The sequence below is a fragment of the Molothrus ater genome, chromosome Z, assembly GCF_012460135.2.
Source record: "Molothrus ater isolate BHLD 08-10-18 breed brown headed cowbird chromosome Z, BPBGC_Mater_1.1, whole genome shotgun sequence".
Taxonomy (NCBI): Eukaryota; Metazoa; Chordata; class Aves; order Passeriformes; family Icteridae; genus Molothrus; species Molothrus ater.
This window is the reverse complement of record NC_050511.2, coordinates 17874853-17902772: the sequence shown is the minus strand read 5'-3', so window position 1 is coordinate 17902772 and position 27920 is coordinate 17874853. Positions and strand designations below refer to the sequence as shown.

The window sequence follows — 27920 nt, the reverse complement described above, 5'->3', positions numbered from 1 at the left end:
TCTCAAGCAACAGAATGATTTCACCAGAAACATAAAACAACAGATTGACTTCCAACACACACTTCAATAGCTCCAGAACTGACCTAACAAGCTCACTTAAATAGGTAATTGTTACCTTTGTGGTAATGCAAAATTTAGACAATTCCTGGCTTAAAGGCATAATCAAGTGAGATTCGTAGATAACAGTGCTGTCATAAGAGAAGTTCCTTTTTTATCACGAATTTAAAAAAATTAGTCTTTGTTGCTGCCCTTTATTAGAAAATAAGTCTTGATATATCAAGTGTATGAAATTGTGTATAAACAGTGAAGTGTACCAGAAATATTTTATTTCCATCAGTAAAAGGAATGTGTTTGTCTTACAGTAAGCAAAGGACAAAGTTTGTTCAAAAACTTTTATTTACTATAAAGACAAAAAACACCAAAATACGTAGAAATTATACTATATAAAATTGGTTCAATGGGGTAAAAACTTTTAATTAAAATATCTTGATATATTTAAAATAACAAAGGATACAATGAAGCCAAATTTCTTAACCCAGAGATTTCTGTAAAATTTGTTTGCACAGTAAGGTGCTAATAGAAGTTAGCCCTTAAGCCCTGGAAGTCTTAGGAATCAGTCACATAGCAAATATAATTTCATTGTGAAAGTGAACTTTGGTAGAAGAAACTCTATAGGACACCTGAGGTAGTAGAAACTGGAATAAACAGCAGTAGACGTTATTTACAACTTAAGTACCAAATAACATTAAGAACACAAAAATAATTACACAATACAATTTTCAGTCCAGCTTTGATCCAAAGAAAATAAGAATATTACATCACATCTCCATTTTAAAAACACCACAATTACCAGCAAGCCGAGGGAAATGCAAACTCAAACAAATGCATTTGGACACCTAAGAGGCAGTTTGAGTTTGAAATGTGGTAGGCATGGTGATCTACATAGTAATACTGATTAGCTGAGGTTCATCAGTTTATACAGTTTACATTTCTGCCAGAAACAGTATTAATCTGAAAACTGATCTTCCAGTACATGAATTGGCAAGAGTGCATCCTTTAAAGCTTGCACATAGGAAAGACTTGGAAACAATCTTATTAGAATGAGAAATTCTAAAGTGGTCAAAAAAAAGTCAAGTACAAAACAAAGCTACCAAACTTCACATTTCGGTATTATCTTTTTAACTCTTCAAAGTATGCCAATCTTCAAAAACAAAGGAATGTAAAATTTCCAAAAGAAACACATTCACAACTAATGACATGGTTTGTTTTTTTTTTTTTTATTAGTATGAGCACTATCATTCATGTAAACTTATATTTAAGATGTCTTGCTTCCAATTTGTATTATACACTTTTAAGGTACTATAGCTTATTTAGTTTGTCCTGAGTCTTTGAAAATAACCAATTCTATTTGAGTCCAACAATCCAACTGGCTTCTGAAGAGTTATAACATGAACAGTATTTTTTTTTCAAAATGGATTAAACACAATCATTATTAGATTAAAAAAGATCCCCATTTTTAAAAAAGCAAAAGAAAAAGCTGCCATTTTCCTTCAGAATTACATGCATCAGAATCTAAAAACCTGCCTTTAAAATAATTTTAAAAAACTGTTTAAAAAAAACCCCCACATCTCCTAAAAACCAACAAGTTTTGCACTACAGGTGAAGCTTTACTTCACATTTTACTTTATCTTGATCTTCAAGAGTCCAAGTTTGTTTCTTGTTAAAATAAATACCTTTCTTATGGTAATATTTTTAACATTTTCAAATTAAATTACCACTAATGGCTACAGTAAATAGATGATGTACGGCAGAAGGAAAACAGCAGGTAAAACTTGTTATCAGTAGAGAATGTAACCTCAGTTTCTTTACACAAAGAATGAGATTTGCTCATTTGGCACCTGCTCACACTGAAGTACATGCCAAAGTCTCCCATAAAAACTTTAATGGAAGCTGGGTTTGGGGGGCCCTTGACATGAAACTTCTCTAAACGATTTGCCAGAAGAAACTGCTATATGAAAAAAAAGGCTCAACAACTTCTAGCATGGTTCAGACTAAGTTGCTTTATACAGAACAATCTTGTTTATTAAATAACCTATACTATCAGAGCCTTCAACATCCTTGTTGAAGGTGGCATTTTATCCCAGATTTCCAGCAAATCTGGTTTTAAAACTCTTGTGTCAGGAAAATATTCCATGACACAGCTTGCATCTTTTTTTCTACAGACTATTTTAAAATATCCCCTTTTCATGAAAGTTAAAAATACAAAGAAGAACTTTGATTTCAAAAGAAATTACATGGCCAGCAGTAAATGCACAGTGAACCATGAGTGCCTGCTCTTACTTTATAGGAAGGCAAATGTTTTTTTTAAAGTTTCCATCAATATTTGGATTTGTTACTCAGAGAGCATCAGGTAATTAAAAGGGACAGATACACAATGTCCTTTTAACCAGTATTGAAAACTTACTAATTGCAGAGCATCTACATGTGAAATTGAACAGTGATTGCAATATTAAAATAGATCTTGAGCCTCTCAGCTTCTAATAGTGCTGAAAAAGTGCTCTAAATAAAATAAAAGTCACTTATCTGCTAAATAATCATGCAGATTTAAGGAAAAATGTTTTTATGTTAACATAGAGCCAGATGTTTGAAAAGGCACAGTTTACAAATCTCTGCATGAATTGTCAAATGTTGCATACTGAGCTTAGGTAAAGATTTTGATTTGTCAATCACATACTTAGGTAGGGTCCTCCACTGGCCTTATGCTCTTGATGTATCTATCATTAAAGCCAGCAGAATAATATCATTTGCTGCACATAACTGCACTGCAAGACAGTTACTGTATATTCAGTAGCATTTTCTTCAGTATTTCAGCCTTACAAATAAGTAGCTACCATGTAGTACGGAAGACTGGGTGTTTCAGCAGCTCCCTTGAAGGTGGTCTGTCCTGAGGTTGAAGTTCTAAACACCGAAGAGTCACATCTTTCAAGCCCGGAGACAGATGTGTAGGGATTGATGGAGCAGTAGTTGCACTAGCAATCTGAACAAGGGGAAATAACTTTTTAGAAGTCAGCGATAATGCCTCCTCTCCTAGTCCAAAAACATTCTACAAACTGATATTGCAGCTGATGAACTTTTCTCCATTCAGCATGTTTCCTACTGCAGTTTGAAGATTACATTACTACTTTCAGTTTATTGTCCTTATGCCTATTGCTTTTTTATTTGACTCCCTCCTGATACTTTTCTCTAAAAGTTCTCCTCACAGCAAGATCTTGCAGTGTTCATCTCAGAGCAGGCCACAGGAAAAACTCCTACAGCACACATATGGACATTCTTTAGTCTACTAGCTGCATTCACTGTTAACTGGCATGAGACACCATGGAGAGAGATGAAGCTGAGTGATGTTATGCTACAAGAAGTTACACTGGGTGTGCTTTCTTGCACTGCCTTTAGTGTACTTCTGCTACTACTCCAAAGGCAAATATTTCTCAGAAAGACACAGATCCCTTCCAATCAAATTAATTTTAATGTTATCTAGCTGGATTAAAGCAGGATGACTGGGAACACTAGAGTGGCACCAGCAGATTCACAGTGATGCAGAACCAAGACAATTACATCTCTTAGCACAAGTGATTTTACTTAGAACATTTCTGAGCACTGCTGTGCAATGTCTGTTTTCTGCAAACACTTCCTTTACTTGCAGCAGTATTTTCTTCATTCATGTCTACAGTTCAACTGGACCTTTAGAATTAAAAATAATTAACTGATTTTAGTATAAAAAATGCATGCCAAGATGAATGATCTAGCAAGCAAAGGAAGGGGCAAAAATCATATATAGCATGGCATATTGGAAAATATCTTTCAGAAAAATCTGATTGTGGAACATTAGGCTTTTATAAAAGGACTTTCCCCACTGTGAAATATGAATACTTACACAAATGGTTTATAGAAAAAAGAGCTTCTGTATTTTACAGGAACGTAAGAAAAAGTTAACATCCCAGTCTTCTGCCTAATTTAAGATCAACTCTACTCCTAATTTTTTTTTTAGCCTGTTACACTATATTTTTATAGTGTAGATCAGACATTTCTAAGCAACCTGGTCTAGTAGAAGGTGTCCCAGTACATGGTGGGGAAGGTAGAACTAGATTATCTTTAAGGTTCCTTCCAACACAAACTATTCTATAATGATTTTGAATATCACGTATTCGTATCTCTTTTTTGGTATCAGTTTCTTTGTTGTTTTTTTTTAAGAAGCAAGTATGATGATATTGGTACCAGTACTGCTTCTGTGCTAACAGCTCCAACATAAAAAAAAACCTATTGCAACAACCCCTGCTACACACTTTCCTAAAATTCACATCGCTGTACACAAGATTACGTGTCTTTTTTTGTAGTATATTGGTAATAACAAAATACTATACCTTAAATATCAGAGCAAGATGATTGGAGTGTTTCTCTGCGTTCCAAGGAGGTTTAGCACAAGCCATTTCTATGACAACACAGCCAACACTCCACACATCACAGCTCCTTCCATATTGCTGACCTCTCAGGACCTGAACAGACAGACACCAAAAATCAGATTATATAATTCAAAGTATCTTAGCTCTAAGTCATTTAGACGTAAACCTCAACACATCATCAAACAAGTGTATTCTGATCAACATTTCAGGCTAAGAGAACGACCAGTGATGTAAATGCCACAAGATTTACACAGGTCTAGAGAACTAGTAAATAAAATGCTTGACCAAGTAGCAAGCAAAGTACCTTGCAATGGCTAGTTTTTGAGCAAATGGTCATTTGGGCATTAGTAGCAACACTTGTGATAACAATATCTTGTAGCAACTGCTTGAAACAATGATAGCAAGAAAGAAATGTCATCATTGCCATGATCATTCCCAATCTTTAGAACAAAGGCATTTAAAACACATTTGAATCACATAAAGCAATTTTCTGTTATTTGGCTACATGAATTAGCTCAAAGACTTCAAACAAACTTTTTGAAATAGCTTTAAAAATTGGTTTCTTACCTCTGGTGCCATAAATGCAATAGTTCCCAACAATTGTCCCTGAAACTCCCCAGCACCAGTTCCTTTTGATGCCAACCTGGCTGCAGCTCCAAAATCAGCAATTCTTAATCTATGACCTGTGCTGTCAATTAGCAAATTGGCACCTGTCAACAGTACAATAAAAATACTACTAGTTGGCTTTCTATTACAGGGAAAAAGATGAACATTTTTGCTCCCTGCACCTCAAAATTATAAAACAGTTTGACATTCCCCACCTCAGTATCAAGGAAATCTAAAAATCAAGAATATGGTCTAATAACTTCACTTTTCTGTTATGCCAGAATGATACTGCACACAGCTTGAGGCTGTTAAGAGATTTTGAGAGGCAATCAAATTTTCAAAGGAGGGCAAACACACAGGATTCTGGAACAATGCCTGGAGATGGTATAATGGAAGAAAATGGTGACTCAAAGTCCTGGAGGCTTTCATTGCCTGTAGCTCCTAATGAAATTTGAAGTTATTTCATGATCAAGCAACCCTGAGTTGCTTTAAAGATGTTACAAACAATATAAAGTTTTACTGTTTCAAAAAGAATTAGTAAAGACACATTTGCCCTCAGAATGTTCTACTTATATAAATATACCTCCAGTTCACAGACAGCTATAGTGACATTAAAGGGAAAAATTCAGTAAGACTGGTATTTCCCAGTTAAGTTCACATTTTACTCAGGGTGCAACTGTATTTATGTTCAATTAGGATGGAGTAAGAAAACTCATCACAGTATCTCCACACATTAGAAATCTGGCCTCTTTATCTTGGTTTGTTCACATATTTTACTATCATTTCAGCATAAACATTAATTTAAGTAGCGGTAGTTTTAAAACTGCATGGTAACTTACTAGCTTATTTTAACCAACTCAGACAATTTTTCCAAACTATTAGTACAGGTAGCAAATACCCACAAGCTTGCCACAAACATTTTGATTAATTTCAGTAGCATTTTGATTAATTTCAGTTATGGAGTTTCTTATAAATGATCAGACAATCCCAGTAGAAATACCACTCCTGAGATGGTATCTGAGAGAACAAACAGATCTCAGGCCAAAACATATGCTGCTTTTTGAATACTCAGTCTAAAAGAATTTATCAGTTATTCTCACCTTTAACATCTCTATGGATTATCTGATTCTCATGGAGGTAAGAGAGGCCACGTAAAAGCTGTTCTGTGTAATTAATAATAACTGATTCTTTGAAGGCTCCATATTTACTTAACAAATGAGCAACGGAACCCCCTAAAAGACAAAACAATATATTCTATCAACAATTAATACATTCTGTTAGTAGAGTGCAACACTGCATCCTAAAACTGGAACTCTATATTAGTATTTCTAAGTTATATTTCTCCCTTCTCTTCCTCCCAAAATTTAAATAATTTAAAAATTTTAATTATTATTAAAAGAATTTTAAATAAGCTACGTCGTTCATTCTTCAATTACTTTCTAAATTGAATTGTACATATTAAAGAGAAAAGTCTTCATGCTTTCTAATGATTTTATACTTCCTTAAAAACAACACTTTATCCACACTTCAACATTAACATGTAAACAGCAGAACATTAACTATTTTTTGAGGCAATAGGTAAGTGCAACCTCCAGCAAGCATTCCCTTTAAATATTTTAATTTACGTTTGTTATCATCCAATACATAGAACTATGCAGACAATCAAGGAAAAGCAGTATCTTCTTCTATTTTCAAAAACTGGTAACAGATTCTCAAGATTTTGGATTTCAAATTTTTCTCTCAGAGTATTGTAATATAGTCTGGGCTTGAATGAGGTAAATGCAATTCCTGACATTTAACTACCTAAATAATAATATTTCAGAAAAAAATTACACTTAAAAGGTTTAGCACTCTAAATTTTGAGAAAATATTTCTTGCACTACTTATTGTAATGAAATATACTTGGGGGCTTTGCATGTTAGCACTCTGACCATAATTTAGGGTGCAATGCTTTCATTTACAGCAAATAAGGATGTATAAAACACCACTTGGTAACTGGACAGCAGCAAACATTCATAAAATCAATAGAACTACTTCTCAAAATAAAGACAGATTTTCTTGTCCCTGGTCTACACATTTATGAAAACACTTCAATTTTTTTACTAGATTACCAGTTAAGAGGTTTAAGGTTTGAATTAATTTTTCCAAAAGCACTACTTACTACTTATTATTTGAAACTTACTTTAAATGTTCTTAAATACCTCTACACAATGCCTGACACAATTCTTATGAAAAATCTTGGGACAAAATAAGTGACAGGTATTCCAAACTTTCTAGGAAAGTTATTTTTAACAATAACCTATACCTACACAGATACACTGAAAATGCACTTCAGTTGGAAATAAATCAAAATTTACAACTTCTCACTTGGAGTCGGAAATGGAAAGAACAGTCAGGGTTTCCAACTGTTTTAAGAGATTAGGTTTGGAAAATTCCAAATCACAAAAGGATGCACCATTAAGAATATTGCTACAACCACTTCAGCTGTTCTGTAAGTAGACCTTTACACTGACTGAACACAGCAATGAAAATATAAATTCACAACCTCAAGCCATGCAACACTAGCAATACCATTTCAAGACTCAAATGTTATTTTCATCAGTTGTTTACCTGCCATCCATTCAATAAACAGGTTATAGTTGCTCTTCTCGCATGTAGCACCCAACATTCGAATAATGTTAGGATGGTTCAGGTGACTCATCATCCTTATTTCTTCCCTCAGTGCTTCAACCACCTCTTCCTGCTCAGATGATGTGTTCCTGACATATGTCACCTGTTTTGAAATATAACATTCAGACTTACTAATTTAAGTACAAGTCCTGTAATCGCCTTTCAGTACAGCAGCAAGAAGAGGTTTTCACCCTCTGGAACTACTTTTTTACCTCCAACCCCACCAGTTGAGAACATATCTCCATGTGAGACAGTCATAGGAAATTAAGAGGGATCTTCTAGGGTACAAACAAAATCTTCTCCAAGTACAGAGTGGGGAAACATCCCTCTTTTTTCAACTCTGTTTAAACTAGGAAAAAACCCTTGGTTTCCCAGTATTGAGAAAAACAAAGAAAGAAAAGGCTTGAAATGGGATTCTGAATATCCCTTATAAAATTTTACCAATTAAATGATAAATGTTTCATAACTAAAGCTCTTACAGAAATTCAACTTGACATATCAGAAGTAATGTAATTGGAGCCAATCTCAGCTGTGATCCATACTAAATATGACATACTGGTATGCTGCAGGGAATTTCCCCAGGCATTACCATCATCATCTCTCCAGGATCACATGGACAGTCCCACTTTTTCACAAGCAAAAGAGTTTCAAAGAAGGAATAACTGGTGGCACATACTCTTTCCTTGAGCAACTTCAAAACATTTTCTCTACCTCATAGGTAAAACTTCATTTTTACTTCATTTTCTACACTTTTATCATTGTAGAACTGATAAAAGTGTTGGGACTAAAATGCCCTCTGTTTTGTTACTACTAATTCAGCCCTAGGGCAGCTCTAGTGTGAACAATTTACTCACACCTGAAACCTTCAAAAATCTTGACTGAAGCATGTGCCTCTTCTCAGCTACAACTTCTGTATCTATTAATTTACATAGTAAGAATACTCACCTCCAAGCTACCTTTAGTTAGTTAGCAAAGTTGAATCAGAAGATACAAATACTAAACTATATTTCCTCCATTTAAAGTTATAGGGAAAATATTCCTGACAAGTGAGGAGAAATTATTTAAAATAGCAACCTTGCAAATAGGGCATTCATTTGGAATCAAGTTATCTGGGCTCCATTCTTAACTCAGTCACCATTTTATGAACTTGATAGAAGCGAAAACACACTTGAAGAACTATGGAAGAAAATGGGCATAGAACAAAGGACTTTTTTTTTCACTCTAAGAAGACTAGAAAAGCTTGTATATATTAAGTTAATTCATGCACATACAGGTTTTTTAAATTATGTTTCTTGTAAGAACACATGACAGGGAGTAGAAGAAGCAGGAACACAAGAGGTCTGAAAGAGAAAAAACAAGAAAGTGAGGTACTTTCCTGAAGTATTTACCTGTTTTACAGCCATTAACGTCCCTGTTCCCACATCTTGAGCTTGGTAACAGGAAGAGAAAGCTCCAAGACCAATTTGCTGACCTTTAAGCCATTCTGCATCTTCTCTGTAATGGTGTTTTGCTTTGGTATGTCCAGGCAGGGTTTCTGGTGTCTGCAAATTAAATTCAAAATCAATTCCAAGTTTACTAATATGCATCTAAAATATAGACATTCTGAAGTGTTAGAAAATATCCAAGCTTACATGCCTCTCCTCTCCCTTACACTTCCTTGAACTGCTAGTTATATAGGTTCATATAGTTTATAGTTATATAGATGAGAGCACCAGAGTATTCTGTAACCCACAAACTCTACTACATGAAACAGAGCTTCCTCTGTGTTACTACATGAAGGTGAAAGGCAAGATTAGAGGACACAAGTAGGAGCACAATTTTTTTTTCTATTCCTTGACTCACATTTAGTTAAGGCTTCAGCTGGCACCTACAGTAAATGGAACCAAAATCATGTTGTTTCCTATTTAATTTATCCCTCCAATTTTATGCTTTACATGTTGTTACCTCAAAGGATCACAAATAAGCTTAAGGTAAGGCTTTAGCTTGCACCTACAATAAATAGAACCAAAATCAGGCTGTTTTCTATTTAATTTATCCCTCAAATTTTATGCTTTACATGTTGCTGCCTTAAAGGATCACAAATACAATACCCCTTTAATCTATTATTATTTCTTGTGCTTTTTGTTTATTTGTAAATATATATGGGGTTTTTTTTCCTGACTAATAAAGTATCTCCATCTTCTCTCAAGATAGGATGACAAGATCTTTTCCCATTCTTTCTTTCAAAAAATTAGTTTGGTTATGTACAATTGCCTTCAAAGTAAATCAGCATTAGGACTGAGTACAGTTCTACTCTTGCTTAAAATTTTTTGTTTTATTTCCTAGTTTCCCCAATTTTACACTTTTTTGTCACTTTAAATGTTGATACATGATATAATGTTTCTCTTGCAAACACCTTCTCTAGATTTCTTAATAACATGGAAGGATTCCTTTAGTACTCTCAAATTTATATCCCATTTCCTACGAAAGGGTATTGAGCACCTTCATGTTTTCTATCACTTTTGAAATATAATAGCACTGCTTTATCACTTCAGTGACCTTCAGTTGAGACTTAACCTAAATTCTCATGCGTATACTTACATCCTGCTGAATGATTATGATATCTTCACCATTTTCAACCTGTAGTTGGGGAATTACTGGCAAGGCATCTTGGGATGCTGACATTGCCATAGCAATAGCTAAAGCTTCCTCTTCTTCAGCTTCCATCTTTTCCTTGCATTTTTGATTATGATTTACATCATCTTTGTAAGTATCATCATTTTCTGCCCGCTCAGGAGAAAGAACTGCAACTTCGGACTTGAACGTAACTGTGCCATCACTTGTTGGCATGGAGGCCTCAAGCAGGTCCTCAATACTGGAATTGAGCTCTGCATTAACATCCAGCCGGCACTTCTCATCTACTGGTGTGAACACTGTCTCCTCGCTTGGTATAACTGCACTGCTATTGCCATCACATTGGGGAATATCATTCAGGTCAAGTGTCATACTGCTTTTTAAGGTTTCTCCTTGCTTGTTCACATCACCTGGGGTGGGTCGTGATGGCTTTGGCCTATGTACATGACTGGATGGCAATGGCCTGGCTTGGGTGAAAACCGGAGAGAGTTTCTCAGGTTCTTTATTTTCAGAACAGTTTCGCTGAAACTGGAGAGAAAGTTTCCGCTGTGTTTGAGGAGAAGGTGAGGGAATTTTGCAGGGAACAAATCCCTGAGGTCTGAGTTTAGAGACATCTGTTACAGTGCCAGCTGGTACAGATGGGTTTGATGGAGACAGAAGTGTTGGGAATAGTGACTGGGAATGACTGGATGAGGGAGAAGAGTTCACACACTGACTGTGGGGTTTTCCTTTTGTTTGAATGGCTGGTTTTGGTTGCTCAGTGGTTACTGATGAAACAGGAAGTCCCATAGCAAGCCCAGCTAGCATCTCAGAAATGTCATCTGGACTGGCACTCAGTTTTCTGTCACTTAAACCTTTCCCACTTTTCCCTGATAACTGGACAGTATTATTAGGAGTATTATTTTCTGTATTTTCTGGAGAGTTATCTGGCACAGGTAGGTGTAAAAAGTCTTCATGTCGGCATTCCCCAGAGTGCATTTCTTCCATGCCCAGCTGAATGGCTTCTGCAATTTCCATTTCATCTGCTATTGCCATCAGACGTCGACGCATCCTTGCATAATGAGTTGAGCTTGTCACACTCAACATATCTAACAGCTTTACAAAAATATGGGGCATTCTTGCTACCATTCTTGCTGCACTCAAAAATATTCTCCGTGACAGTTTGCCAACCATTGAGTGGGAATTGTCAATTGACTGCAAGGCGAAAGTTAAGAGGGAGAGAAGCTTCTTATACCTAAAAAAAGAAAAGTGGTGTTTTATAAACTGACATACTCTAGTTAACTAGTATCAAAAAAGCAGTTTCAAAACAACGTATTTAGTTGTCAGTTCTGAAGTAGTAAGGAGATTTATTATTGCACTGGTGCTTCAAAAATGCTTCACAGGTCAGTTGTTTTTAAAAAGACAACTACTCACTCTGTAAAGCAAGCACACTTTGCATATAAACATATGTTATTTGTTTACAGGAATTAGAACAGTTACTTTTATGAAATCACCAACAACAAATTCAACAAAGACTAACATTTGTATAGAGTACAAGAAAGTACCTGTCAGCTACAGTATCGGCCTGCAAGACATCTCCACAGACAATGTGGGGATAAAATTCACTAGGAAATTCCAACAGAAGTCTGTCTATTAGACAAAGTCGCCCCAGCAGTGCTTGCCAGTTGCTAGATTCAATTTCATTTCCAAGAATACAGTTTAAGACGTAATCAACACCTCCGATACCAATGGATCCTATAAAAAAGTTGATAAAATGAAGATTAGGTATTATGTTCAGAGTCTACACAAAGATCAGAACTATATCATACAGAATTACTCATTGTTTGCCCAAATTAGCCCCCTTCCAAACTGTTGACAGGAATACTGCTCTCTTTGCTATGCTTGTACTTGATAAATTCCAGTATTATTTGCTTGCATAATTTACTTGTATATGAAGTTATTACCAGATTTAAGTATTTCTCTCCCAACTGCCAACTCGCCCGCTTGACCTTTACACATCTCCAATAGCGTTGAGACTGAAAGTTGACTTGTTCGACTGTAAGAAAGTAAAACCAAAAGAAGAACTCCTTTAGCAAATGCTTTCAAGGAAAAACATCCTATTCATTATACTTAGAAAATCATCACCTAGGAATTATGTGTAAAATGATTTCATACCACCTTATTCCAGTAAATTTCTATAACCCACTCTTGGTAAGCTTACCTTACAATGGTAGGGTAAAGGTTGTGACATTTTTACCAAGATACTTCCAGAAATGTAATGTCTATCACTAATATACAAACAAAACCTCAAATTACCTTGTTCTCTTGCCAAATGTAGCCAAATGCATAAAAACACTTCTATTTTACTTACTACTTTAACTTTAGATATTCTCTTGCTAGACTGCTGCTGGGGGATCTCTAGCTGCAGTTTCAGAAAAAAATGCTGCTTAGAAACTAAACCTTGAGAAACAAAACTCAAGCTTGTGGAGTTCTAGTTCATCTAGTTTACAGTACAGGAAAAGAAATGGTTGGCCTGGAAGAACAGACAGGGTAGCCTAGCACAGGAAGACTCAAGCCAAGGGAGTTTACCCTAAATAGCTATCTCCTACCATTACAGTTTGAACTACAAATCAGAACTATAATGTTACTGCTACTACTTCATGGCAAACATGTTACAACTTCTGCTGAAGCACGAAGAATACTAAGGAGTACTTGCTAATAGCTCTAAGGAGAGTCATGAGAAATAGGCCAAAACAACAAAAATGGAGATGGGAGGGATGGGTTCATGACTACACCTAACATCTTCCTTTACTTTAAGGGGGACAAAAAGCCCTTACGAAAACAAACTATACAATCACTTGCCTGCAAAGCCTACATATTTCAAGCCAGAAGTTTGCAAGCAGCAGTTAGGCTAGCAAAACAATGACATATATTTACAACCTACACATTTTATTTTAAGACCAACTGGTTACACATGAATAGCAACAAATGAAGCTTTAAGGTATTTCAGTATTAATCCAAAATGAAGTACATGAGACATCATACCTGTTAGCATCTGCACATTTAACTAGTATCGTCTCTACAACTGGCTTGAGAAGTCGCTGTAGTTTAGTCCTCTCTGCCAAGGTATGACAGGGAGTGTACACCAGCATGGCTCTTAAAGTTTTCTAAGAGAAAGGGAAAAAAATACATATGAAATCCAACTAGATACACAATTTTAATTTTTTTAAAGAAACGTAAATAAGCATTGAAGAGTTGTAAATTTAGTTCTACATAAATTGTGTTCAAAATGTCAGTGAAATGTTCAAAGGATAAATAGCTTACTACATATTCACTGCTAAAACTGGTCAACTCCTCTTTGAGAGTGAAAAGACATAGAAATACTGTCAATACTTAGCACTGTGGCAAATGACAGTGAAATCATGTCCTTTCACTTATGATGAGTATCTTGATCACCCCACTTTCAAAGCATACTTGAAAGTCACCAGTGGTGCTCAACAAGTATTAGGATTCCTGATTTCACCTATCTTCTCCCATTTCCTCCTCCTTCTAAAATGAAGTAATGTAAAATTAGTGGAATACAACAAGTAAACAACTACTTACTAAAGCAGCAACATACACTTTGTAGACAGGGTCAGCACAGACCATGGACAGCACACTGCAGCAGGATTCTACCACCACATCTCCTGAGATACTGGTCTGAGATGACCCACTAGCTGCTCCCAGAGCTCCAGCACTTGTGTTGTTTCCATTGCTGCTTCCAGAGTTTCCAGTGCTTTCACCGTTAGCCAGTAACAGAGCACCACTAACATCATGGGAAAGACGTCTAAGTGCCATCTCTCGTATATTCCAGTTTCGAGAAAACAAGCAGCCAACTAGCTCCATCCCAAATACCTGCCAAGGAAGAAAGCAACATTACAGGAGTCAAAATGAAAAATGCTGCAACTTAAGTACCTGATAAAAGCAATGAAAAAGAGGAAAGATATTTCTAGTTAAAAATCATCAAGGCTGACAGCAAAAATATGTCCAAAGGCACAGTGTATTACAAAAGATTCTGTGATAGAAATAAAACATCGTCAATTAGATGCTACTTGGTTCTATAAAAACTCTGTTAAGAGAATTTTAACTACTAAGTATGAAATCAGTTTCAAGACATTAACAGTCCTGAAATCAAGGTCTGGCTATACCAGACAAAAATAATGGCAGAAATAAAGGAAATACAAGTTCTATTTTTAAGTGCATTGACCCCATGTTCAGCTAAACCCATCTTCACACTTTAGAGTCTATTAGGTCTTTCACAGAAGAGAATTACCTGAATCCATGGCTCAGCTGAATCTTTATATGTAGAAGGGATCTGCTGGACTCCATAATGAGTAAGGTTAAAATTGCTATCTTGAGTTCTTCTCTGTGATCCAACTGCTGACTGCTGCTGAGATTGTTGCTGAACCATACGGAGAACAGAAGAATCCACAGGGCTTGGTAATTCATGACTACGGATCAAGAACAACACAGATTGCAAATTAAATATCTGAGGTAAATAATGCAGCATATTCAGAAATATCAATTAAAGATCCAGAAACAGATAGCTTATTGTACACCAACTGAATCCTCACCTATAGAAATCATGAGATCTCCATTTAGATCTACAGAGTGGACAGATGAGTGGCTCTCTGTTTCTTCTGCATTCTTCTGCCCCTGGAATACAGCAACAGGATCATATGCACTGAAGTTTTATAGTGTATAAAACCAGAAGATGGAATAACTACTTCTAAGTTTTACTGAAGAACATTAGTTTCATAATTAATGCTTTTGAACTAAGCCATTTTCAACAGCCTGAGCATTAAAATATGGGTGCTTAAACATTTTTTTCTGCATGAAGAAATGCTTCACTTTAGTACTACAATTAATATTTTAATTTATGAACTGAAATTCAGGTCCTTTTGTACCTCAAATATACAAAAATTTTATTTGTTAATGCAAAATGCAAATATTTATATATTTTATTTGATGTATTATAGAAACACACTTCATAATTCATTATATAACCCTAGCTAGCTTTACATGACTTTTATGCATTCTAAAGCCAATTCACAGGGAGCTGAAAGTCTGTTCCTAACCTTGTTCTAATTAGACATATTGTTTTCACTCAGGTGAACCTCTAAACCTGCAGGTAACTTCTCTATCAGAGCATCGAATTACAAACTTGGTTTGTGAATAACTGATGAAATAAGGTGTATCAATAGTACCTGAATGATACCAAATTTTCAGAGTTACCAGTCATCATATACAAGCAGATTTCTGGTTTTTTAACTGAACATAAAACAAACAACTCAAAAACATATGAAGCTATAATACTTTTGCAGGTTTAGAGTCACCAGAACTTGACAAAACAAAGATAGCATACATATTGACATGCAGTGGTGGTGTAATTTGTTTCTGCAGCCATCTTCACACACAGTTAGACTCTCTTCATCCAGCATGCCTAACAAACAAATGGGGCACATCTGTTCTTCTTCATCCTTCATACTACAAAAAGAGACATTTGTGATTGTAGAAGAGGCATATCAGAATTCAGAACAGGCTTTAACAGTGAGAAAAGATTAACTTCCAGTTTGGAACAATCACTTCTGGATAACTTTAGGCTATTCGTGAATCGTTCTCCTAAACCTTGGTCTGAATAAGTAAGCAACCAGATTTTTAGAAGCACTGAGTACAGACAACACTTTGTTAAAAGGAAAGGGAAAGTCACAAAACACATGACATGTTTTCAAACTAGGTCAGATACCAATTAGAGATTGAAAGGCCCAGCTTTGGGCACTTAACATTTTTTCCCTAAGGCTTCTTTAAACAAACCAACCTTCACTTTTTAATTTATCATTTGGGTTTGAAAACCCAACAAATTCTTATACTTTGAAAACTACTCACATTCTTTTTCATCACATTTCTTTCAAAGTATGGAGTCACAAGGCAGTTTTTAGCCTTTTACAAGAAATTGTAAATACTCTTTGATGAACATATTAAAACTCAAAAACTAAACAACTACTCAAGAATTTTCTGCCACTAACAGAAACTGATGGAACAGATTTGCGTAAACACTAACATACATGTCATACACAGATATTTAAAAAACCTATTCTCCCTTTTTTGCTGTTTCTGTTTTATTTTTATCCGCTTTAATTTTTAAATGGATAACCATTTGCCAAAAAAAATTCTTCTAAACTTAAACAACATGCAATGAAAAGCACAGATTTTAAATCTACTGCAATACTGTTTAAATATGCAAAACTCTAATTACTTATGGCAAAAAAAAAATTACAGTTGGTGTGCATCTAAAACTTTGCAGGCATCCTGCATTTGTTCACCAACAATATATTTTCAAAATAAAATTAACTTGTATATGCATTATTTCTATACACATGTATTCCTTTCTATTTCTCTGTAAATGCTTGCAAAGCTGTTTATTCCTTGAAAGCTCCACAAAGTAAGCTTACAATTAAAAATAATTCTCCACGTGTGTGTATATATATATACATTAATTAGAAACTTATTTTTGACAAATTAGCAGTAAGCAAAACATAATTGCTAGTCACAGGAACTATCAGAACTGAGTAAACTTCTAACTCAAATGAATCTGATACTCAGTGTTATTCAATTCCTATATCATACAAATTTATACTTGGACAGAACAGTAGACAGGCAGAACAGTAGCTTCTCTGATTGAATCAGTATTGCAGGGTGAATCAGTACCACGAGGTGTACTGGCAAACAACTGAAAATCTTTCCTCCTGTAAGAAGTGATAACTAATGCAGCAAAGTTCACAATCCTGTGGCGAGGAAAAAGATTTCCTACACAAAGCATTGACATAAAAGGAACTGGCTTGCCAGGTAAGCAGTTCCAAAGTAATTATGTATTTAACAACTTTGTTTATGCAACTTATTTACAGAGACAGTTTGGAAAAATTAGTAAAAGATGAAATGAGAATAAAGTCAGTCTGTATATCAGAATTATAAACCTGTCTGAATATATTCATCTTACTATATGCTCATTATCACAAAGTAACATATCAAGGTACTCCTTAAGTTAGATTCCACTTCATACAAAACAAAGCCTCAATTAGGCTTGCTGTCTTTGGTCTGACCTCTCTAAATGAAGTAGAGTTTACCCACTAAATAATGCAAGCACAAATTATTTGTTAAAAAAATTAATCAGTATCTTTTCAAAACCATGGAAAAGTATGTACAAAAGAACTCAAGTAGAAGTAGTCAAGGAAAAAAATATGAAAGAATAACACATCACTGGAAATTCATAGACAAGGCATGAATTCACAGGCAAGGCATAACGAGTATGTTAATAGCTCTCTTAAAATAATTTAATCAACCATTTTTAATTAAGTAGTTTTAAAAACATATGCTTGCTTCTGTTTTTATATTTATGTACGTGTTTATATAGTGTGCATTTAACCTAAACATTTTTCAGTGTATTGTCAGAGGCACAAGCTTTTCTCCAAAGCAGGACAGGAGACAAAAAAATCACATTTATTCTTTTGTTAACATTTGCACAAGTGCTGTACTAAAAAAAAAGTTGCAAACAATAGGCTCCCAAAGTTGACGTATGCTTCAATCTGCACTCAAGCTTTAAAAGTTTGTTTCGCAAAATTATTTTCACAACTTTACTTAACATCTTCCAAACAGAAGTTACAAAACAAATATGCCCACTTGGTACCACAATGACTAATGTATGCTTGACTTGATTGCTTGCAAATGCAGAGACTTAACGTGGCTTGAAATGAACGCAGCTTTGAACAAAAAGAATGTAGGTGACTCTGAAACTACAGAATAAAGCTTGTAATTCCTTTAAAAAATACTAACCTGTTTTCTGAACTAGATGTAGAAGTACTAGATGATGACAATGTATGAGAATTTGACATGCGTGAGACAAACTTCTGGATGGTGTTACGAGATGGAGCTTTGATCCTCGAGCTACGCCTACTGTGATATTTCTGGAACAAACTCTCAACCTAACATCAGAAAAAGATAGCAACAGTCTTATTTATGCTATGAATATCTTGTAATTAAAAGTCATATTACCAAAGCGTAAACTACTGCTAACAGGAAAAATCTATTCACCTTCACAATAATGCATTAGCAGTCACAGCAGCAATTTCAGAAGTCTTACTACTAAAAAGATCACAAGAAACATTTTACACCAAAAACTTATCTGCTTATTGAAAATAAATAAAAGCTTAAAGTATACACACAATTACTTCAAAATACCCACATTTTTTCTTCCTTTTAGCAAATCAGTGAGACAGATCTATAAATCTTAATAGAAAATCTCATGAGTTGAATTACTCATCAAACTACAGCTCTCTACTATTTATACAGTTATGTCTTATATTTGCAGGTAATTTTTTCCACTTACAAAACTCCTGAGACTGAATTAAAGATATAATTATAAACATATATTCTTGTTACTTTGAAATCTAACAGTTTTCAGTATGTTTCAGATAGGGTCCTGAAGACATTATGGAGTGTATTCTAGATCATTATTACATCTATCAGAAATTGATTACCTCAAAGTTCTTCAACGTCTTTCTCCAGAGCATTGGATCTGAAGGTTCAAGCTGAAAGACCCTCAGCATAACAAACAGCAGATGAATACAAAATGTCCCACGGCCGCAGCTACAAGTCTGCAAAGAAAAGAATATCCTATGATTCTACTGACTTGACAATTTTTCCACATTTAAGTGTATCATAGAACATACCCACCCCTCAACAAAAATAAGTATTTCATATATAGGCATAAATGTTCTCTTGCATAACCTTACAAAAACAGAGAATTCCTAAAATATTATTCAGAAATGCATACATGAATGCATAAAATTACGACACCAGTTTTCAATTTATTTTCTTCCCCTGCCACCCCCCTTTATTTTATCAACTGAAACTATTTTTATGCTTCATACTGCAAGTATGATGTCACAAGATGACATCAATCAAACTTAAATGACATGCTTCTGTTCACCCGACCTGGATGTGTCCCAGTACTGCATCACATTAGTACCAAGAAAGCCTATGAAAAGGATCTCAATTATGGGTATGAATGAAATTGTCACACTATTAAGAGAATTATGTGTTTGTAATTTATACGCATTCCATGAATAGAGGAATTAATTGACCAAATTTTAGCCAAGAACATCTAAGACATATAATTCAGAGATACTTCTAAGAATGAGTCTTTTTTTCTTTTAAAAAAGAGAAGCTTTTCAAATGTAATGTAATTTGCAGATTACAAAGCAATTTTGGTAGTGCATGAGTACAGATTAGAACTTTTAAACATTAATTTAGAGAACAGTGATCATCAATTGAATGAATCTGGCTTTGAACAGTTTTCCGAGGTTAACTATGAATTGATAAAAGCTATGGACAACACAAAGATGTTCCCTACCTGAGGCCCAATAAACACTCTGTATTTATTATCAGGGCTGTCGCCTCCAATTAAGAAGGAGTTGGGTCCTATCTGCTGCAGCAAGTACAGCCTGGCTCGCATCACTTTGTTGACTCGGCGATTTGTCTCCTCAGGGCTGTACGGAGAGAAGCCATCCGGAGATGGGGCTCGTCGAGGCGGTGTGATCCGTCCGCTCTGAAACTACACAATGCCTCCGTCATGAGCAGCCAAAGGACAAAAAAATGTTTAAATAGGTATGGTTTGTTTATCTATTTACAGAGTAAGCGTCCCCAAAACCTGGAACTACTACAATCTGTTCGACTATATGATTTAAAAGGATTACTTTTCTCCCATGCCCAGTAGCCAAGGGCAGAAGAAAATTGAAATTCTGCAGCTGAAACTTGTCTGACACCAGGACACAAAAGAAGTCTTTCAAATTGCTTCTTATTTTCATGTTGTCATAGGTTGTCTTACCATATTACTACTGAATTATCAATTGTAATTCAATCTGAAGATAATAAGGGACTTATTACTCCATAAAGGAGATTATTCTATATAGCTGTAACACTAATCTATTTCCTAAATGAAAAAATGCTATGACTGCAGGTTAAAAAAGGGAATATAACTTCAAGATCAAAAGTTTATTTTCCAAAGAAAATAAAAAAAAGATACAGCTTGCTCCCTTTTCCACCAGTTAAGCAACTTTTAGATGAGGATGTTTTGGGGTTTTTTTAATATTGTTTCCCCATAATCAAAAAGTAAATGGCCCAAACATTTTGGGAAGATTGTCTTCATTTAAGTTCTTCACATTTCTAACAATATGAGATGTACTAATGGTTCCATCCCATTTCAGATCTTCTGCTTTTATTTGTATGCATTGAATTTCATGTTAGGATGAAAGTAATAATGAATTCACTGTCCATCATATAAGTAAAATATAAACTAGATTTCTAATGTTTTTAATGCGAAGAGTTAATATAAAACAAAAATCCCAAGCAGGTAAAAATAGTTGTTTTCTCTTATTTAACCTTTCAATTTCTCTTGTCAAGAGGAAAGGACCAGTGCTTCTGTCCTGTAACTTCTGATACTTATCTCTAGTTCAGAAGAATGGCAGTACATATTTTAACTGATACTGGAAAAACTTGTTTAGAACAATGGGAAAATAAAACCAATTAGATCTTATTTATCCTCTAATTGCATTGTGAATTGCACTGTGAATTTAACTGTTGATGACCCTTTTTACAACAAGCTAGAGTGTTAGATATTGCTCAAAATATACTCTTGGTCTTCTTTAATTAAGCCAGTTACTCTTGCTCAAAACATTCTATTCTAGATGTTCTCTAGAATGCAGTGATAGTAAGTGTAGACTTCTAACAAAGTACATGCATAAGTCTTCCCTAATCTGTACATAAAGGTAAGTTCTAAAATAGAGGATCACTACAGCATACCAGTAAGACTTTTCTACAGGAATTTTCATCTCATCCACAGTCCCATCCTTAATGGAATATACCTGCCCAGAGAACTGACAGGCAGGAGACACTGACTACAGTTATTAAAAAAAAGAAAGACAAGAAAAAAACCCCCCACCAACGAACAAAAAAAAACCCAAACCAAACCAAACAAAACAACAACAAAAAAAACTACCAGTACTTCTTCATGCTAATCAAGCTAAGAAAACATACATGTATTCATGATTAAGTACTTATATTTCTTTGTTTATTCCCTAGCAAATGAAAGCAGGACTGAAGGAAAAAGAAAACACACATGAGAAATACCATATGAGATATATAGGTCACTCAAGTGATATCCTGTAATAACCTCCATATATCAGCATCTTGCTCTACAGAGGAAGGACCAGCTGCCCCTATAAGCAAGATTGTAGAATATAGCCAAACTGAAAATTACATCACAGCTTGCAACTTACAGGCACTGGAGACACCCTTTTTCTTCTAACACCTGGTGATTCAGATTTAACTGTCCTAGCAGATGATGAAGAGGAGCTGCTAGGAGAAGGACTACGTCTTCCTTTTTGCGTAGGTGAAGAAGCAGTGCTATGTCCTTCAGCTTGAGGATCTAGACAGAGTTTGTTCATTTCTGTTCCATCTACTTTTCCAGGGATAGGTTTCACCACCTTGCAGGAATTAAACCAGATGTTAAAATTATTAATTGGTAATGTCACATTAAAGCAAAGCAAATTAATCAATAATTCCTTGGTTGCAATTAAGTTGTTATATGGATATCCAAATACTTCTTACGCCATACTAACATTTGAGAGGAATTAGCTTAATGATCTATATGCAACACAAAAGCAAGAACCTTTCTTCCTGTCAGTTTGTGCAGCTTATATTAGTTATGGCAAAAACTGATTTGATTCTCAAAGTACTCCTGTAACTATCATTCATGATACCTAAAAAACCAGCTGCTTCCCCATTGGGATAGTAGAAGCCAAGATAATTTTCTTCTCTACAGGTACTGTTCTTATCAAGAGCTATAATACTGGATCCATGCATTCCACACAGTACCAACTGAAAAATACTAGGGCTACTATTTCTTTAACACAACACTTTTGCAAAACAAAGACTTCAAACATGGAGGTAATCCAGCAAAATTAAGTATCCCATTCTTTGTAAAAACCATGCCCAGGTTTTTTGTCTGCCATACAAGCAAAACAGCTACACCACATCCAGTACTGAGCTAACCACTATGCATGGTGGATAGAGGGGATGCTCAAGCAAAGGGAGCACATACACAGTAGTGCTTTGTTACATCAACACTAAATTTTGACATTGAGAAGTGGAATATTTCAAGACATTAGTTCAGCTTTCTGCCAGCCAGACCCACATAATGCATAAGAGTAACCTCCCTGGGAATCAAATTAAACACAGTCACATTGGGTAGATTCAGTTTTAGTTCTTCATTTCTCAATGTCTCAGAGGCTTGACTCAACACTGGAAGGAAGTTCCAAGCAACGACTCAGATAAACAGAGCATATCTCTCCTAGAAAGTTCCAGAAGTCTCTTTAAGACAAAAACTGAAAGGGGCTTTCCATCCTCAGGATAGTAAGAGATACTTGGACTCAATGCCCAGTTACAAAAGCAAACAGGATACAACAGAAATATAAAGAACAGTGAAAACCCTTTTTTCCCTCCTATCAATTAATGCAGTAATATCAAAGCAGTAATGCCTCTCCTTGTCTGGAAGATCAAAATGCAAATTCATGTACCTATGGACAAACTACTTGTGTTAAAAACATCAGAAGTGCCAAATTATAGTAACTGAGAATCTAGAGCACCAAATCTTGTATTAACACATCCAAAAACCTCAAGGGAAGTGGGCTGAGCAGGGAAATAATTTCAACCTAATAATTTTTTAAGTTAAAATTGTGTTATTTGAACCTTTGAGGTAATGGGTTTGGTGCACTTTTAAGTATTTTCAACATTACTTCTCACAACAGAACCAACAGAACCTTCTTATTTCTGTTCCAGAAAAGCTGTCCCCAAACACTTGCCTATTGCATCAGATAATCTTAACTTTACATTAGTGGTACATGGGAGTCATATCAACCAACTATGTTCATAGGTAAGTAATAGGTATTAATTAAGCAACATTATAGTGAATAGAATTGGAACTACTCCAAAAGTATTTCAGGTTTGATCTACCAACGTTTCTTAAAAGCCATTTATGCCAAAGCAGGATCCAAAAGGCTAAGAGAACACTGCCTTGCAAACTTCATGAGAGCGGAGAGCTGGCTGAAGGAGCAGCAGAGCTCGCGTTTGCTCCAGGCTTTAGCAGGTTTTTACCCTCGGTCGCTGGAGGGCAGCAGCGCCGCAGCCGTGCGGGACGCGCAGAGCGCAGCGCCGCGATAACGCCTTGGCTCAAAAACAAACAGCAACAACCGCGGGACGCTGCTCTCAGCCGGCCCCGCTGCCCTGATAAACACCGCGCAGGAAACGGAGCACCACAACTACGAGTAGAGAAATTGTAAAGAAAAAAAGGTTTCTAATAGAAAGGAATTTAAGTGATTTTTATTTGCAATAGCTGCTACAGATACTGTCCTTCCATCAGTGACACTCACCACAGGGCCTCTTCTGCTTCTTCTTTCCAGCCATTCATGCTTCCAGGCTGGCATACATGTTGCCTTGAGTTTCTCCCTGATCATGCGCTCTTCTGGGCGGTCATCCATCTTCTGCAACCCCCTAAGGGTTTCTTTATTCTCCATGTCACGACTACAGCAAAGAAAAAAAGTCATAAACACAATTAATTTCAGTTGAAGTATAATGTCACAGCATTCTTAAACTTTGTGCCACCCTATTCTCCCTCTCCTTACAATGCAGCTGCTAAAACATTATTTCCACCAGACTACAAAATGCCTTTTAAGAGTTACAACTAATCTCTTCTGCCATTTGAAGCAGAATACCTGTTTACAAGGATATTTCTTTAAAATGTGTGCACTGCTTGTAGCATTGAATACCCAGTAAAAACGAAGATCTTGGCAAATACAAAACCAATACAAAAATTATCCTCTATGTAATGTCAAGCCATTAATCAAAGGCTTCACAAATGTTGCAATGGTTCATACATTTTTTCTTCATTTAAAAATTATTTACCAAGTTAATATTAATTAAAGACAAAAATTTCCCATAATCATAGCACACACAAGCATGAAACTATGTACCTAGTGCTTCTTCATATATTAACTCTGCTCAAAAACAGAGAACTCATAAACTAACACACAGTAAGTATCAGAGAATACTAAAATGGCCTGGGTTGGAAGAACTCTTAAAGATCATCTAGCTCTGACCCTCTCACTGTGGGCAGGGACACTTCCCACTAGACCAGGCTGCCCCATCCAACCTGGCCTAAACTGTATTTAAACTAGACACAGAAGTCACAAAATTAAGGCTAGTGGCCTTGTGAGTTCTTTCCAGGTGACTAATGGCTCATGAGCTCTTAAAATCAGTAAGAGCAAAATACAGTAAGAGCAAAAATTCACAGCAAGTTCATATCTGTAAAATGAAAATTTAATCCATTTGGGCTTGTACTTTTTCACCTACAGCAAAGTAGTTCCTTGTGATTGCTGGCAACAACAAAAAGGCAAGAATACTGTCAGACACTGAAAAACAAATATGAACAGTCTGGAAGATTTCCTGATTCTGCTGAGCTATCTGCTAAATCACCAAGAAAACCACATTCTTAAGCAGCAGCACATGATCCCCACCCATCTTCTTGAAGCCAATCTCTTTCAAAATAAGCAAGCTTGATTAAGCCAACTGTCAGAATGAGATTTTATTCTAAAAATAAAATCACAACTTAAAAAGAGAGTAAATAATAATTTAGCTACAAGCACTGCTTTCTTCCATGCAATCTCAGCTTCTAAAACATTTAACCATGCAGTCACAACTGCATTTATGTATGATGACCTAAAAATATATCCCCTGCAATCTTCATTGCAATAAAATTATGTTAAAATTATAATTCTTATCATCAGCAGCATTGTATTACTGAGGTCATTTATCACAAATAAACATGCTTTAAAGAAAATGAGAAGTTTTTGCAGGTCAGAAGGAGAGTACTGTTATTTTTTTTCTTCTCTTATTGTAGAGACAAAGGAAACAAAGGATTGTGAGGCAGGAAATAATACTTCCTGTTCAGTGCTGAAATGTAATAAGCAGATGGACACTGTAAAGAAAATATATTTTCTTTCAGGCTAACTTCTAAACCTACTATTAATAACTGATTTTAGATACGCAGAACTGTGTGATTCTAGTGATTAAGGACTTAAAAATATTTATAAGTAGAAACAAAATCCACCTAAGAATGAATGTTTTTTCAGAGGTAGTAAAGCATTCATGCTTGCTTAATTTTAAAAGTAATGCAAATGAATTCCATAACACTGCCTTCTAGATACAGACACAAAAGTAGTGATAATTAATGAAAACCAAAGATATTATAGCAGTAGGTAGAGTTCAAATGAAAAACATGCCTGAAAATTTCAAATGCAGAAGAAACTACTGTATAAATAGTCAACTTTAAATTTTTTCCTCAGTCAAAAAATCTGTTCAAGGACAAAAAATATTTTATAAGAACACAGCTCTTAAGTAACATAGGCACAAGTTAAAACATCATTATTTTTTATATTAGTTACTTCATGGCATGAACCATCTCGGTTGCACGAATACTTCATATACTAGATAGAAAATACCAGTAGTGAAAGAACCACACAGTATTTCATTTGTTCATATAACCATGATTAACTTCCCAACTGATACAAAAAAAGTCTTTTAGAGGCCCTTGGACTTGAATTCATGAACAATGTAATACAACAGTAGAGGCTTTACAATCTCTGCTTGTTCTCTAAAAAGCAGAAGCAGCTATCTTCCTCTCATGTGACAGCTAAACCAATCTACTCTTTTCTGCACAAAGAACTCTTGTGCTTTCTCTACACGCAGGTGGGAAAGACCAACTGTGTCTGAAAGCTTTTGCTTAGCATATCAGTTATCTCTTGCAGAATTTAAGTTGTATGTATATCCATATGTATTTCTTTTTACTTATGGAGCACAACTTCTTAAGTGATCGAAACAACTTCATATTTTATATTTTAAAGCAAGCCTTGGCTAAAATATTCATTAGAATATTCGTACCTGCTGGGTCCATGGAAAAAATATTTTTCCTGTGACTGCACTGAACTCCTACATACTGCAAGATACCCTCACCTTGTGACCCTGAACCTACACGGTTCAGGGTTCGGTTTTTTTTGTTTGTTTTGTTTTTTACATCTTAAGCAAACTCCCTCATCTATTCCAGGCAAGCTAACAGCAATGTCTAGATTGCCAGTATCAGATCACTTTACCTCAGTACAAAATAAAAACAAGAAATCCAGAGCATATTCCACCAAGGATTTCATCCTGCAGTGTACAGAGTATTTTGATCTTCACAGAGCAGCACCTATTTGCAATAGCCACATACTTCAATGATTCTCAGGTGGTGTTTAATTTGAATCAGAGTACAATGCTAATGAGCAAGCTAAAAACAAACCTCAGAGAACATGCTTGAGCCAGGAGAGCCTTACATTTCTCAACAGCCCACTTCTGTGCTTCATTAGGAAGCAAGGATTTTGCTCTTAAATGTTTCAGCTTCTCACGAGTCAAAGAAAAAAAGATAAAAGGCACTTTTTTTTCTGATAAATTTTAACTTTTTAACTTTGCCTCCCTTCCCCAACTCCAAGTATCTTCTAAATTCTTTGTATTGGTATTTTCAAACCAACAGACAACAGCTCCTGTATTAATAGTCAAGAAATTCCAAAGAAATGGGTCTAAACTGAGTTCTAGAGTACTGAGCAAGGTCAACAGTGTGATGAATACTGGAGTTTAATGCATAAGATCACTGATATACACTTTAATAATTCCATTATTAACTTTGGATTATTTGCTTCATGAACTACAAAACTCAATACAGTAAGATTAACACACTGCATAGAAACAATCACTACAACATCTTATGGACCAGAGAAAGCAAAATGTCCTTCATTTCTGTGTCTTAATTTTGAAGACCTGCAAACAGCAATTGAGTAGCTAGATCATTAACACTTGTTTTCTATGGATCAATGACTCAGTATTTTATACTGAGGTATGCATAATACATGCTATTTTAGTGAACTATGGTAAAGTACATAAGCAAACTTTACTTCTAAGAGCTTAGTGAATTCAGTACTAATTCTCTGCAAGTATTTTTCTTACAGAAGTATATAATGGCATATGAAAGCTCAACTGTAGCTCCAGTTCATTTGCCAATTGTACATTTCATTGTACTTCTCAACAATTAGATGTCTTGGCTTCCCTGCTATCTTGTATGGGTAAAAAAGCTCTACCCAATAGCCAGAATGGACACATTTTATTAGCAGCAGGAAGACAGAAAAAATGCAAGCTCTGAAAGAGGAGTCAATTCACCAAGAAAGGGAAAGGAAGTTCTATATGCTATATCTGCAAGTATCCAGTCATAGCAAGAAGAAAAATTATTAGTTGCTGAGCTGTTTGTTGTTTTTTTTCTTTAAACATCCGAAGCAAATTAGCAAAAGTAACTTGCATATGAGCAGTGGTCAAACCATGGGGAACCAGAAGAAACATTATGAACAGAAGTATTCACAACAT

The 27920-nt window shown here is 35.3% G+C and overlaps 1 protein-coding gene across 1 annotated transcript in view; it reads right to left on the bottom strand.

The window, feature by feature from the left end:
• Nucleotides 1-378: 378 nt before the first annotated feature.
• Nucleotides 379-27920, bottom strand: part of MAP3K1 (mitogen-activated protein kinase kinase kinase 1) — a 57969-nt gene continuing 30427 nt past the window's right edge. The window contains exons 2-20 of the mRNA XM_036403250.1: nucleotides 23849-23999; nucleotides 21698-21904; nucleotides 19774-19974; nucleotides 18899-19015; nucleotides 18195-18343; nucleotides 15730-15851; nucleotides 14939-15020; nucleotides 14638-14815; nucleotides 13929-14219; nucleotides 13371-13492; nucleotides 12290-12381; nucleotides 11891-12080; nucleotides 10314-11580; nucleotides 9122-9274; nucleotides 7674-7836; nucleotides 6164-6295; nucleotides 5025-5167; nucleotides 4419-4550; nucleotides 379-3037 (exon numbers count right to left, since the gene is read on the bottom strand). Coding sequence (XP_036259143.1) covers nucleotides 2888-3037; nucleotides 4419-4550; nucleotides 5025-5167; nucleotides 6164-6295; nucleotides 7674-7836; nucleotides 9122-9274; nucleotides 10314-11580; nucleotides 11891-12080; nucleotides 12290-12381; nucleotides 13371-13492; nucleotides 13929-14219; nucleotides 14638-14815; nucleotides 14939-15020; nucleotides 15730-15851; nucleotides 18195-18343; nucleotides 18899-19015; nucleotides 19774-19974; nucleotides 21698-21904; nucleotides 23849-23999 — 4042 coding nt within the window. The 3' untranslated portion in view covers nucleotides 379-2887. The remainder of the gene's footprint in view (nucleotides 3038-4418; nucleotides 4551-5024; nucleotides 5168-6163; nucleotides 6296-7673; nucleotides 7837-9121; nucleotides 9275-10313; nucleotides 11581-11890; nucleotides 12081-12289; nucleotides 12382-13370; nucleotides 13493-13928; nucleotides 14220-14637; nucleotides 14816-14938; nucleotides 15021-15729; nucleotides 15852-18194; nucleotides 18344-18898; nucleotides 19016-19773; nucleotides 19975-21697; nucleotides 21905-23848; nucleotides 24000-27920) is intronic.